This window comes from Phaenicophaeus curvirostris, chromosome 10, assembly GCF_032191515.1.
Source record: "Phaenicophaeus curvirostris isolate KB17595 chromosome 10, BPBGC_Pcur_1.0, whole genome shotgun sequence".
Classification (NCBI taxonomy): domain Eukaryota; kingdom Metazoa; phylum Chordata; class Aves; order Cuculiformes; family Cuculidae; genus Phaenicophaeus; species Phaenicophaeus curvirostris.
The window spans coordinates 24,435,253-24,448,799 of NC_091401.1; the positions used below are offsets into that span (position 1 = coordinate 24,435,253).

General features: G+C 40.4%; 1 protein-coding gene across 7 annotated transcripts in view; it reads left to right on the forward strand.

The window, feature by feature from the left end:
• PLCH1 (phospholipase C eta 1) overlaps window positions 1-11,130 on the forward strand; it is a 62,255-nt gene extending 51,125 nt beyond the window's left edge. For 6 of the 7 annotated variants that reach the window (XM_069865184.1, XM_069865185.1, XM_069865186.1 and 3 more), the window contains exons 15-22: window positions 743-922; window positions 1,009-1,116; window positions 2,112-2,236; window positions 2,664-2,748; window positions 3,365-3,511; window positions 3,906-3,985; window positions 5,823-6,183; window positions 7,884-11,130. In XM_069865184.1, coding sequence (XP_069721285.1) covers window positions 743-922; window positions 1,009-1,116; window positions 2,112-2,236; window positions 2,664-2,748; window positions 3,365-3,511; window positions 3,906-3,985; window positions 5,823-6,183; window positions 7,884-9,979 — 3,182 coding nt within the window. In that variant the 3' untranslated portion in view covers window positions 9,980-11,130. Of the gene's footprint in view, window positions 1-742; window positions 923-1,008; window positions 1,117-2,111; window positions 2,237-2,663; window positions 2,749-3,364; window positions 3,512-3,905; window positions 3,986-5,822; window positions 6,184-7,556; window positions 7,586-7,883 lie in introns of all 7 variants that reach the window. The other variant, XM_069865188.1, reaches the window with a different exon arrangement.
• The last annotated feature ends 2,417 nt before the right edge of the window (window positions 11,131-13,547 follow it).

Here is a 13,547-nt window from a genome sequence, read left to right on the forward strand (position 1 = left end):
CCACTCATCAGAGTGGTACTGCAGCTGCTTTTCCTCTAGATCTTGTGCTTTCCTGATCTGAGCTGAAGAGATGGGCATGGAGAGGTGGTACAGCTGAGTGGGTCTAACTGCTCCTTCAGAGTTGGGCACTCTTGCCTAGGAAGCTCTTCTGGTCAGTCTTTTTCCCCAGAGGACAGAGGTGATCAAAGGGGGATGTCTAAGGGGCTAAAATGCTCACAGGGAAGACTTAAGAATTGGAGAAGATTCCTTGGATTGTTTAGAGAAGGGATGAGTTTGCGGAAACCTCTGTGAGAGAAAACCGAGTGCAGCTATTAATGTGTTACAGGGGCAAGAGCAAAATAGAGCCCTGCTGGCCCCATCTTTCCCCAGCTGTAAGCTCTTCAGTAAGATAGTCCTGATCATGCTACCATTAGCAAGTTTCTCTATAGATTCTTCATAGCAATCATGTCTAGGGTTCTTCAGGAGAAAAGGCCCTAGCAATTAGCATAAGCTCTTGCTTGGCTTTCCTTGTAAGTCTGCAAACTTGGGGGCAGAACAGAAGACCCTCCTGGGAGGAGAAGCTGGTGCCCTTCAGTTACGCAATGTATATGATTTGCATGTGACAAAAGGCACTGTCTTTGATGTTTCTGATGTTTCTCTGATGATCTGAAATCTGATGTTTCTCTTGATGAATTCCAGTACAACTGAGGTCTCGCTTCCTGGGATTGGTTTCTGACTCTTGTCTATTTAACGAAACACACAGGATCAACAGGGAACGTGCTATCGTTCAGTGAAACGAGAGCCCACCAGGCAGTGCAGCAGAAGGCAGAACAGTTTATGCTTTACAACCAGAAGCAGCTTACAAGGGTCTATCCATCAGCCTATCGGATTGACTCCAGCAATTTCAATCCTTTACCGTACTGGAATGTTGGTTGCCAGTTAGGTAGGTGTTGTGTGGATAATTTACTTCCCAATTCTTGTGTGTGGTGCTACGTAAATATCTTATACATGAGTCTTCTCTTTCAACAGTGGCACTAAACTATCAATCTGAGGGACGTGTGATGCAATTAAATGATGCAAAATTCAGGGTAAACGGCAACTGCGGTTATGTCCTCAAACCTCAGCAGATGTGCAAAGGTAATGTCCTTCCATACGTTTATCACTGTAAGTGTCAAGTCTTTCAGGAAATGTCTTCATGGTGAAGTTACCAAGGCACAAGAAAGAAATACTAGAACATGCATAGAATCTCTAGACTCCATAAATTTATAAGCTTCTTTTACTTGAGAACAAAAAAATGGTGTTGAACTCTCAGACTGTGTAAGTACCAGCATACAATCTCTTGCTGTTATTATAGATATATTTTGAGGGCTCCATCTTAATATATTTTTAAAAAAAGAAAAGGGTGGTCTAGGATAGCCAACTGCAAGCAATAAGGACAAGGAATGCAGTGGCCCGGGACCAGGTGTCCAGGTCTTGGTCCAGCTCTCAAGCAAGTGAGTGGAGTTTTGTTTCCATTTAAAAGGAATGGATTTGGCCCTCAAAGTGCTGTTAGAACAGGAGCCAGTGGTTTTCAGTGTTATGCAGTGATAATCCTTCCGTAATTTGAGGACTTGGAATCTGATTGTCCCCCTATATCTCTAAATAGTTTTCCCAATGTAGCCATAAGAAGTAGTGATGTTGCTTGAAAGGTACTGGAGAGATAGCAGAGGGAGTTCGGGTACTTGCAGGTACTGTGGCTGCAGGAAGCAGCTTACTCAACCCTAGCTGGTTGTTCTCATTAACATCTCATTAACAGCTGTTCAAGAAATATGATCGCAGTGCTGATCTGGGCTATAACTATTGGTGTTTTTTTTTTTCTAAGGTACTACTTTAGAGAATAAAGTGGGTTTTTTTTCCCCAAGGAGTCTTAATGTTGCAAACTCCTATTATTAGAGGGGTCCTTTCTGTCTTGTAATCATGTAAACAAGGGCTGCTCAGCTTGGTAAAGGTTATAACAAAATGGAATGGAATTTTAAAATTCATTAACAGCTGCTCTGTACTCTCCAAGTTACTTCCTTGTGACTGAGTTTTGGGGGATGATATTTATTCTGTATATCTTTTTCTTTTCACTTCTCATTCTTTGCCCCTTTTAGGCACATTCAACCCCTACTCTGCTGATCCGCTTCCTGCCAGTCCTAAAAAGCAGCTTATTCTGAAAATCATCAGTGGACAGCAGCTCCCTAAGCCTCCTGACTCAATGTTAGGAGACAGAGGAGAGGTAAGATGCTCTGATGCCAACAAATACTTCGGTGACAGGTCCGAGGGCGACATGGCAGTGTATGACTCAAAGAAGCTTCCTCCTTAATTAAATACGCTTGTAAACTTCAGAGGTTGTCAAGATAAATACTACGTTTTCCCACAGAGTCTGTATTGTACATGATATTTAAGAACTAATTTGTTTGGTATTTTAAGAGCGACTTCACTTTTTTTGAAAATTAGTCAGGTCTGGCCATAGCTCTTGAGACTACAAACGATACATCAGCTTGCACTTCATGAAGCCATTGACCATGGTTGTGCTGCTTGAAGATCCATGTGGTTTTGAATTCTCATATGAATTTAAATTAATTCTGCATGACTTGCTTTAAAAATTGACTTTCACTTGTATCATTGGCTTGCTTTTAAAATACTTTGTTTTTAAAAAACAGATAATAGATCCCTTTGTCGAGGTGGAAATTATTGGGTTACCTGTTGACTGCTGTAAAGATCAAACCCGGGTGGTTGACGACAATGGTAAGATAATCTAGCTGACTTCATGTTCTTAGAGTAAAATATTGAGTAATTATAAATGATTCAGTATCTGGTTTTACTTTATAAATTGCAAAGCTTCTTATCTGATGAAATCAAATGATTGTATTTTAACAAATTAATTCTGCTTCCTAGATGGGGCCACAGACAAGCAAGAGGTGAAGGAAAAGAAGCGTTCAATACAATAACTTTCTCTTGGATTGTTCTTAAAACTCCTTTATGGAGAAATTCCATTTTTTTTTTTATTTATATAAATTACCTGTATAACTTTAAATGAAAGGAAAACAAGTCATGTCTTGGCAGCTTCATTGCCACCTCAGCCTTCATGGGAAGGGGAGTAGTTCCACTTACCTTGGAATCCCTGCCAGCTACCCACCCAGCACCATTTTTTTTTTTAAAGCAGTCCAAGAGGCAGATCTCTCACTTATAACTAATGGAGATTGAGAGCATCTAGATAAGCAATAAGTAATGAATATTCATTTGTGCATTTGATATTGTTTCTTATATGTCTTGTTTCTCATGCATCTTGCTATGCATCATGAAAATTGAAGCTCACACTTTCTGTGGACTTGTTTCCCCAAATTTCTGTTCTGTTTTACAGGGTTTAATCCTGTTTGGGAGGAGACACTCACTTTTACCATCCACATGCCCGAAATAGCTTTGGTGCGATTTCTTGTTTGGGACCACGACCCTATTGGGCGAGACTTTGTTGGACAAAGAACTCTGGCCTTTAGCAGTCTTGTGCCTGGTCAGTCCCACTTGTTTTCCTTGACTTAAGGGATCTCTTAACTGAAGAACAAACCCCTTTGAACTTAAAGATGAGGTTATCAGCCTACGATATGTGCTTATATCTCTGAGATTTTGTGTATGAGCTTGGGGAGTTCTGGTATCTCAGAGTGTGTATTCACCAATACTTGAAGGAGTTTGGATGTCTGCTTTTGGAAGTTGCTGCTGGTGTTTTATTTATAACTGTGAGGCAATTTGTGCTGAGGGGCTTGGAAAACCTGTGAGAAAATAGATGAGTTTTACTCAAGGCCTAAGTGATTTGCTGTATATGTATCTCTTTTATAGACAGTTATTGCCAGTTGTGCATAAAGTGCAAGCTGTTGATTCTTTGTGGTGCAATGCTTTTGTTTTCCTAGGTTATCGTCATGTGTATTTAGAAGGACTGACAGAAGCATCCATATTTGTTCATATAACCATTAATGAGATCTATGGAAAGGTAGGTCTATCTGGAAATTTACATCTTTTCTGACTCTCTTTTGGTTTAATTCTTGTGATAAAAATGGATTTAAAGGTACTGCAGAACCTCACAGGATTTGTGTGGTTTTAATAGTATTCTTACAGTTTAGGGTCATGGCATTTTGACATTGGATTAGCTGTACCTTGCGTGTTCTCGCACTGATCAGTGTAAAGTTTAAACAAGTTATTCAGATCCTACAGCAATGAAAAAAAGCACAATATCTGATCCTCTGTTGCCCTCAACCTCTGATGTCTTCATTTATACTCATATCTGAATAGCTATCTACATACACTGCTATTTTTAGCAGCTAATTTAAGTTTTAAATCTCTTAGATTCTAGTGTGTGCATTTTGCTTATCTGCAAGATTATCAAAGAAAGCTCAGTGGAGCGCAAGGGAGGCTTAGTGGAAGGAGACAGAAAATAACATAGACAAGACCTAGGGACTGAGACTTCGAATAGTCCAGAATCCTCACTTAACTCCACTACCTTTATCCTCACTGATCCCATTAGGTCACTGACTGATCTAATGATGGACCTGTAAACCACTTAGATGTCTGTCTTAGCCTTGGCATCCTTATATCAGGGACCAGTGTTTCAATGTACTCATCTGCTCTTGCCTCTGTGAGTTCCTTCTGCCAGGGAAGGGCAGTGGATGGAATGGCACTGACCATGCCCAACTCGTACATGTGCCCTGCACAAAGATGAGGTTTTAGTATTCAAGTTAGACTTAAGTACTCGTAAATCAGTGTAAAAAGAAAAAACAGTAGTAAGCAGGTTGGAATGCATCTGCAATATATAACTGGGTCTGTACTCATCAGGGTATACATGTGAAGTCATACAGGTTTGGGATGGTCTGTGGGGGAGCCTGTTTGGCCATTGCTCTTGGCTCATGTGCTCTTCAAAGAACAGTCAAGAAAAATAGTGAAGAGTAGCCTCATAGGGAAGCCAAGTGATGATAAAAGAGAGGAGGAAAATAAAAGACCAGTTGAGTTTCAATCTCCATATCAATCTATTCCTCTAATGCTTACCTTAATGATGGGCTATATTATTGTTTCTGATGCGTAAGCAAAGGCTGAAGGCACGTTTGTATCCTTATAAGTGAGGATATACGGTCAAGTTTCTGAGAGACTGACTTTAGACTAATAAATATTTCTAAATTATTGGCTGTAGAGGGGTTATATTTACAGCTGATGGATATACTGTTACCTTATTTGCTTGTATTATGACAGTCTTGAAAACATTAGCCAAATGTATTTGCATTTTTTTGCCTTTCAGTGGAGTCCTTTAATCCTCAATCCCAGTTACACAATATTGCACTTTCTAGGAGCCACAAAGGTAGACTCCCTTAGCATGCACTTTGCACTTGCTGAGCGCAGATTTCTCGGATGGTTCCGAATCGCATGATCTGCAACTACCAAGCTTTTATATCATTCCTCATTCAGACACTGAAACATTTGAATATTGCTTTGGTGAAGCCCATGCGTAAAACGCTGCGTTACTGTGTAGCCTGTCGCTGCGGTACACTTCTTGCAGTCTTGTCATCTCTGATTAGGAGTCTTTGAGCAAACCTCTGTTGTAATTGTGGCAGGCTGCCATCCTAATGAGGAGGAAAACAGACATGCATGAATTCATGGAGACCTGTGCTGATAGTTCTTTGGTCAAGAGTAGATGTGAACTGCTTGGTGTGAATTTTGGCTTTGCTGCATTTTTAACTTTGTCTTCATCATTCATAAATACTCGGAAAGCAGCCCTTTTCACGGTGCTCATTACATAACAGTCTGAACTCACTCGCAACTGTTTATTCTTGTCCTTTCAGAATAAGCAACTGATAGGACTCAGAGGGTTGTTTAACAAGAACCCTAAACACAATTCTGCTGAAACCAGCGGGCACTATGTACGGAAGCGATCTATCGGTGATCGAATTCTCCGGCGCACAGCCAGTGCACCAGCAAAAGGTAGAAAGAAAAGTAAGATGGGTTTTCTGGAAGCTACTGAAATTAAAGACAGTGCATCTGAACCAATAGACTTGAAAGACAAAGAAGGAGTTGTAAGACGTACAAGCCGGAGTTTGCAAGCACGCCCTGCTTCTATGCCTGTGGACAAATATCTTCTTGTAGGACTGACATGCCCAGAAGATGAAACCACCCAAGATGCCAAAGAAAAAGAAAACACATCTGGTAAGATGCTCTCAAAATTACTTCTGATGTAATAAGTTGAAGTAGTCTGTTAAAAGGCTTTATTCTGCGGTCCCCGTGCCAGTAGTTTTATTCAACTCAATTAATAGTTACTGGGCAAAATTACATATGCTGAAGACTGCAGCTCCTTAAGCTCTTTGATAAGTGAGCCCCTAGAAAGCTTTCTACTCTCCAAATTAGGCAAATGAATTACAATAATTTTGACAAGTGCTCTTAGGACACTTGCCATAACTCTTTTTGTAATTTAAGAACCACCCTTCAGTTAACGCTTCATCAGTGTCTGCTTTACTCCTGTCCGTTTACTTATGGAAACGGAGCTGCTGGCACCTTGGCTTTTCTCTTCCCGTTTTCAAGGAGGAAGAACAGCTTGCAGCATATGACTTTGGAAATAGTGTGTGTAAAGACTGATGTAAAATTTCAAAGAGATATAAAAGGGAGTAAAAGTAGGTCAAACTTTGTATCCAACAGTCTTGATATTCTCCTCTTGCCCTAAAGTATGTAATTTGATTAACTTCTAACATATGCTTTCCATAGCGGATCTTGGTCTTCTTGATTCACAGTACAATTTCATTCTTAAAATAGCTTTTTTTTCCTGAGAGTATTCAGCAATAATACTCCTGGCCTTGGGGTGGGTGACAGAAATGCTGCTTGATTATTTTCAGCTATGGAGCAGCAGCTTCCACCAACCACAGGAGCCACCATAAAGTAGGAGAACTACCACGCCTAGATAAGAATGTGCTGTTCAACAACTTTTGTTCTACTTGCCCATAGTAGTGGCTTTGAAGGAACAGATAACCTGCACGTTGCCCTGTAAAATAAGTTACTTAGGAGAAACAGCAAGCAAAATCAGAACAATTCATTTTCTGCCATCCTGAGAAGAAACTGTAGACAGGACAAAGGATGTTCCTAGTAAAGGGAGTCCATTTCAAAATGCTGTATTTTAAATTGAAAAAGCTGTTAGATAAGCCTGTGAAGATGATACAACTCAGCCATTCTTTGCAACACAGATGTAATAATTTCTTAGATTTTCTTCCTAAAGTTGCTACGAGGATGCAAAATTCTTTTAGAAGGAACTTCCATATTTTTTGGAGATCAGTTACTCACTAACAGCAAAATAACCTTTGCAGAAAACAAAAAATTCAAAATCTTGCTCTCATGAATGCAGTACTCTTGTAGATCAAAAATTAAATCTTTAAATTGTAGCATTTTACAATAACTATGTGTAAAATACAATCTGGAGTCCATCTACTCGATGCTTTTTTACTCAGCTCTTTTAAGCATGCCTCTTGTTTTGAAGTATTATGTTTTTTAACAGAGCTGTTTTGTTCTGTCTTTATTGCCATGCTTCTTTATAGTACAAATCTGAATAGGAACACAGCTGAAGGTAATACCGTGTGCAAGCTATGATATGGTACCTCATCATTATTTGCAACCAATATTACATCACGCGCTTGATGTAATAGACATTCAAAGGAAGTTTCAATGAAGTGCCTGCAGTTGTATTTTTTCCATTTATTCATATCACACAGATAATTTGTACTAAACCTGCACAACCCCATAATTAAGTTCTGTCACAACTGTACCTAATTTTGCGTTCTCCATTTGTCTGTCTACGGACAAAATAGTTGTGATAAACGGAACACAATATTGTATGCAACTAATATGTTTCTTATTTAATTTAGCCAACAGTGGTGACAATACAAATAAGAAGGAAACAAACTCCAAAGAATCTGTTTTCATGTGTTCTGAGAAAACAGCAAATGCTTCAAATTTAGCATCTCAGTTTAACAAAGATGACCAGAAGGAGAATACAACTGACTCTCTAGAACCACCTCTGCAGGAGCAACCTGAAAACGTAGTTTTAGCAAGTGATGTAGCTGAAACAAATCACCTCACAGGCTATCAGGAAAATAATGTCTCCGATGAAACTGTCCCTCCAGTGCAGGGCTCTGATTTTGAAGTTTCCACAGAAAAAACAAATGACAAAACCCATGCAGACAATAAAACAGGAGATGACATTAAAGGGCTTAAAGAGGAGGAGGAAACTCTCGCGGGGACTTCTCTTTCTCCAAAAGTAGATGTGGAAAATCGCAAATATGACATCAAGAAAAGCACTGCAGCACCTCTTTCTTTAACAGATATTTCTTCTACCATTTGCTCTGAGGATCCTGATTTGCACTCCACTTTAACCACGCACGACAGTGACATTTCTCGCCTTATCGATGAGGTTTCTTTAGCAAATGGGAGTGAAATGGATAGCGCCCTCTCAGCTCTGATCAGACAGTTTGATGTCACGGATGACCAAACTAATCTTACCACGGTCTCGAGCCTCCATGGCGCTAGCGGCCAGACCTTCAGTGTGGTGGCTGCACACACACACGTGCTTGCTGCGGATCTGAACAGCCCCTGTAAGCACAACTTTACTACCACAAAACCCTTCAAATCCCCTTTATTCTCAACTCCAAATACCACAGTGTTCTCCAGCCCTGAGACTGCAGACTACTCCGTGTACACAATTCTCCATGAGGCTACTCTTACTCCGGCTTCTGAATGCAAGACCCACAGTGAATTAGTTTGCAAGAAAAAGCTGAACAGCATGGAAAATAACTTGCCTAGCTGTCCTTGTCCTTCACCTCTCTCTTTGCTAAATGCGAATCCCAAAAGAAAATGTGGAATGAGCTGGGAAGCCCCTGAGTCTGCCAGTTCTTTTGCTTCCAATAGCCTCATCTTTGAGGAGATGCTTGTTGACCCTCCCACTGGTGAAAATTCAGAAAGCAGCAGTCTTGTAGAAGTGGATGGGGACTCTCAAGAACTCTTAGTAACTGCGTGTGAGTACAAAAGGGAAGACCTGAGCCAGCTGGCTTCCCCTTTGAAACTGAGGCAACAACAAGACCTTGGGCCTGGTGGTGAGAGGACCTCTGGGAATGGCACAACCGTTGAGCTCTGCTCTGCTGCTCTGGGCTGCCCAGATAACTTCAGGACTGCAGGGAGTCAGCTCCCTTTTCCAGCATGTGAAAATGTTGGCTTTTTGTATCATCATTCAGATAAGCAGAAAAATGTAACGTGTGCCTCTGAGAGATCCCAGCTCAACATACACTCACCGGTGCTCAAAAATGCTTTGGCTTTCCCTTCTCCTTCAGCCATCAAACAGACGAGCCCTTGCAAATCCAAGAGTCTCGGTGACCTGACATCGGAGGATATTTCCTGCAATTTTGAAAGTAAGTACCAATACATAAGTAGGAGCTTTATCTCATCAGGCATGAGAGACAAGAAACTTGCTGCTATGAAGAATATGAGACCGCATTCTACAGATGCTCTGACAGAACAGCTGAGGAAGCTGGTGTCCCTGGACCAGGAGGACAGCCACCAAACGCTCTACTCTAAGCAGATCGATGATGACTGTCCAAGGGCGTTGGTTAGAAAACTCTCATCCAGAAGCCAGAGCAGGGTACGGAATATAGCCAGCCGCGCCAAGGAGAGGCAGGAGGCTGCCAGCAAGCAAAAATGTTCTAATACAAGCAGCGTAGCAGGCGTTGTCCTTCGGAACAAGCCTGTAGCATCTCCTCACGTTATCAACAGGCATTCAACGGGCTCGTACATAGCCAGGTACTTGAATGGCTTCCCTGGGGAGGACATGGAGGGCCGAGGAATACCGGAGGGGGCGTGCGCTGCTTTGCACTACAGCTGCAGCGACCAGTTGTATACACGTGATTCCATCCTGCAGCTGGAACCCAATAGTGATGATAAGCCTGAAATTTATTTCCTGCTGAGACTGTAGATTGTATAAATGTACATCTTCAATGTTTACAAACAATTTCATTGAAATGAAGGATTTTTAGCAAGAAATACTGTTTTGAGGGTTTAAATTATTTAGAAATACAATTTTATGCCAGTGATTCAGTCATGATTTAATGTTCCCTTTCCTGTCAAAGCTTTTGTAAATAGAAGCCAAGCTCCATCCTTTATGTATGTATGACTTTGATTTAGAAATTATGAAATGAAGTAGTCTGGGGACTATTGGTCTGCAGTAAGCATCATTTGTAGCATTTTGTACTTGTAATGCATGTCATTTTTAAGTTGAGCACATCTGTGCTTGAAAGCCTACTGTTGCGATGGATGCAATAGTGTTCTGTTTTCCTGATGAACTCTCCTACTGTTTGGAAAAACATTTTAAAGTGATTGGTTTTGGCCTTTTGTGCAAATTCTACTAAGCATAGTTCTTTCTGGTATTTTTAACGTCCTTGGGATTAGGCTGCTGCCCAACTCACGCTGCCCAAAAAGCAGTAGTTTCAGAGTGGGACCTTTCATTAGTATCACTGTTTTCACTGTCTTGTACTTAATTGTTAATATTAATTTTACATGCTTCCCTGTATGAACTATGATTCTACAGCGAGCAATTTGTAGAATTAAGAGTTAGTCCAAGTTTGTGAGTAATGTGTAGATTTGTCTTCTGCCTGCTTGATGAAGCGTGACGACAGTCATCTTCCTTTTTGGTCACTGTGTTGAATGCTCATTTCAGGACAGAGTGGAATGTGGGAGTAATTCTGCATTTATGAATGGAAAACACTTAATTTCTGCATATTTTGTTATGTATTTTTGCTATTGGTTGTGTGTGCAGCTTCAGTATATCTGTTTTCTCTGTGTTTTATTTTATTGCTTAATTGTTGACAGTCAGTGGAATATTTAAAGCTGACATGGTAGAATAACTGTCTTGACTGTCCATCTTTTTCTATGAATGCTGAAAGTGAATTGAGTGAGTAATTTCAAACACCCGAAGCTTCCCTACAGGGAATAACATAGCTTTATTTTGGTTTTAAGATATTCTTTGTCTTGACTGTAAGTTTTTTCTTAAATGTAAAAGATGTACCTTTTACCTCTTTCTTTTGTAATGCAGAGTATTATTATTCTTGAAAATGTCATTAAAATAGATTTCTAAGCACCTGGTTACATGGTTACTGAAACTGTAGCACGTCCAGTTATGGTTAAACTAGCCCTAGTTAGTGACTACAAGCATCTGTCTTGTCATGAGCTTGCAATAAGGTTTCAGAAATGGAAAAAAATCCATCATTTCACAAGATGGTAACGGTTTTCAGCTGGAAATGTGCATTTGAGCTCTTTCCCTTTTCTGGAGACGAAGCCATGGTTGTTGAGGATGTCTAACTGCCTGCATATTCTCATTTTTTTCCACTGAGGGTCCAACAGATGCCGCTGCTTGATGTTTTGATCACTTGGGAGAGAACAGTGTATTCTCGAAATATAAAGCTTTTTTCTGTGGAGGAACAGTATAGAACTGGTGTAGAGTCCAGTCCAAGTGCAGTCCTGTTTCTTTTTGAATACCAGGTCAGAAAGTACGCTAATCCCCAAAGCCTTTGGGGCTATTCCTGTGCTTACTGTTAAGTATCTGGTTAAGGTCTTCACAGAATTAGGAACCGTTCTATAAGCAGATGTCAAAGATGCTTGAAATCTCAATCCTCTAAAACTTCCTTTTTAAGCTGTCTTTCATCCTAACTGCAGGCAACTATAAATTAGCTGGAAGAAACAATTTGTTTTCTTCACTAAAGGTCTGTACTATTCTAGTGCTCCTTGCCAAGTATTTCTCAAAGCAAGAATACGTTGTGAATGCTGAAGGTGTTTTTACCCTTTCTCGTCTAATGCATACGTTTGTTGCCTAGCAGAAAAAATTAGAAAAGGGGAATAAGCAATTGTTTCTACCTTGTAAAGGCTGGTGGTTCACATCCTTAAGTTTGCAGGCTGAATTGCATTTCTGGTTTATGAAAGAATGCAAAATGTAATCCATTCAAGAACCCACAGAGAACAGTTAATAGCAGCAAAAATGAGACTGGAATATTATTTTTAAGAAATTATATTTTTTAATTCAAAAGCAGAAAGTGTCTCTAGTTACTTTTATGTGAGCCCCTGCTTTTAAGAACAGTAGAAAATACTCCTAGTGTTAGGGATCTGTTTTTCACATTCTCCCCTCTCTGCAGAGGAGCCTGTTCTGACAGAAATGCACTGCCAAGAGGTGAAAAAATCTGCTAGGAAGCTTTTCTGTTTCTTCTGTTCATTCTAACAGGTTGAGGAGGTGTTTATCGCCCGGTCAGATTCCCCACTGATATATCAAGGAAGTAATGAAGCAGTAGCTTGAGGAGCAATTTGGGATGGAGAAGGCATTCGAACACATGAGAAACAGAAATGAATATAGTGAGCAGAATTTTTGAAAGAATTTGGTTTGTGTTGGCGTTTGTGCTGCATTTCAGCAGTGCTGAGGTGGTGTGATGTGTCTCATGTGGTTGATTGGATGAGGTGGTAAATCGTGTTCGTTGTTCAGGAGTAACATTTTGATTCTGTATTTTCAAGATCACTTTTTATAAAGTTCATCTGTAGAGCTCTGAGACGTCTGCAAAGCTGCCCAGCACTTGAGGTGGGGTTATCACTGTCCTGAGAAGCCTCAGCTTTTCTAAGGTAGTTCAAACCAGTCCACAAAACCAACAACCCCTTTGGTTTTCTCCACTGCATTTCTTATATCAGCTGCTCCGAAGTTTCCTGCATTGAGGGCAGGCATGAGGTGACACGTGGATGCTGCATGGATCTAACCAGCCCGAGGCTGGTTTTGTTGCTCTCCTCTCGCAGAAGGTTGACCAGTTGCTATCATGCCTCGTTCTGAGTCCAGCTCAGGGCAGGCAAAACCACACCTTTCATCTCCCTCATCTCGCTCTAGACAAGCATCTATGCAAATTTTACTGCTTACAGGATCATAATTCCTCCTAGTAAGAAATGTATTTTGTATACTAAGATGTTTCAATTAGAGGGCTTCATTAGTTTCCCATCTTAAAGAAAATTAGGTTGTAAAAGGTTAAAACGTTTTGTTTAAAAAGGAAGAAAAAAACGGGAAAGCTCATATTGAAAGAACACCCAGAGGTATGATGGGTTGGTTTTATTCTTGGCTTGATGCTCATTTGGATTCGTTTTGATAAGATTTTAATGCTGTTCCCATTTGCAACAGGGACAACAATGTTCAGGACCATCAGTCGACACGTACGAGACAGTGTGGCAAAGTGATTACACTGATTACAGATCTGCTTAGACATGCAGAAGGAGAAATAAATTGAATTTCTGTAAGAGATTATCTTTTAAAGTCCCCTGTTGATTGAAACAGAAATAAATGAAAATGGGCAGTGCCTGCACTGGCCTAGTTGACAATGGAATTCGGGTGTTGTGGTTAAAAAGCCATGGAAGTTGAAATGTGTTCTAACAGTATTTATTATCTGGTACAGCTGTGGACCAAACAGGAGCATTTGCAGTCCAGGTACAGCGTGCAGCTGAATAAACTTGCCTTCTCTTACTGT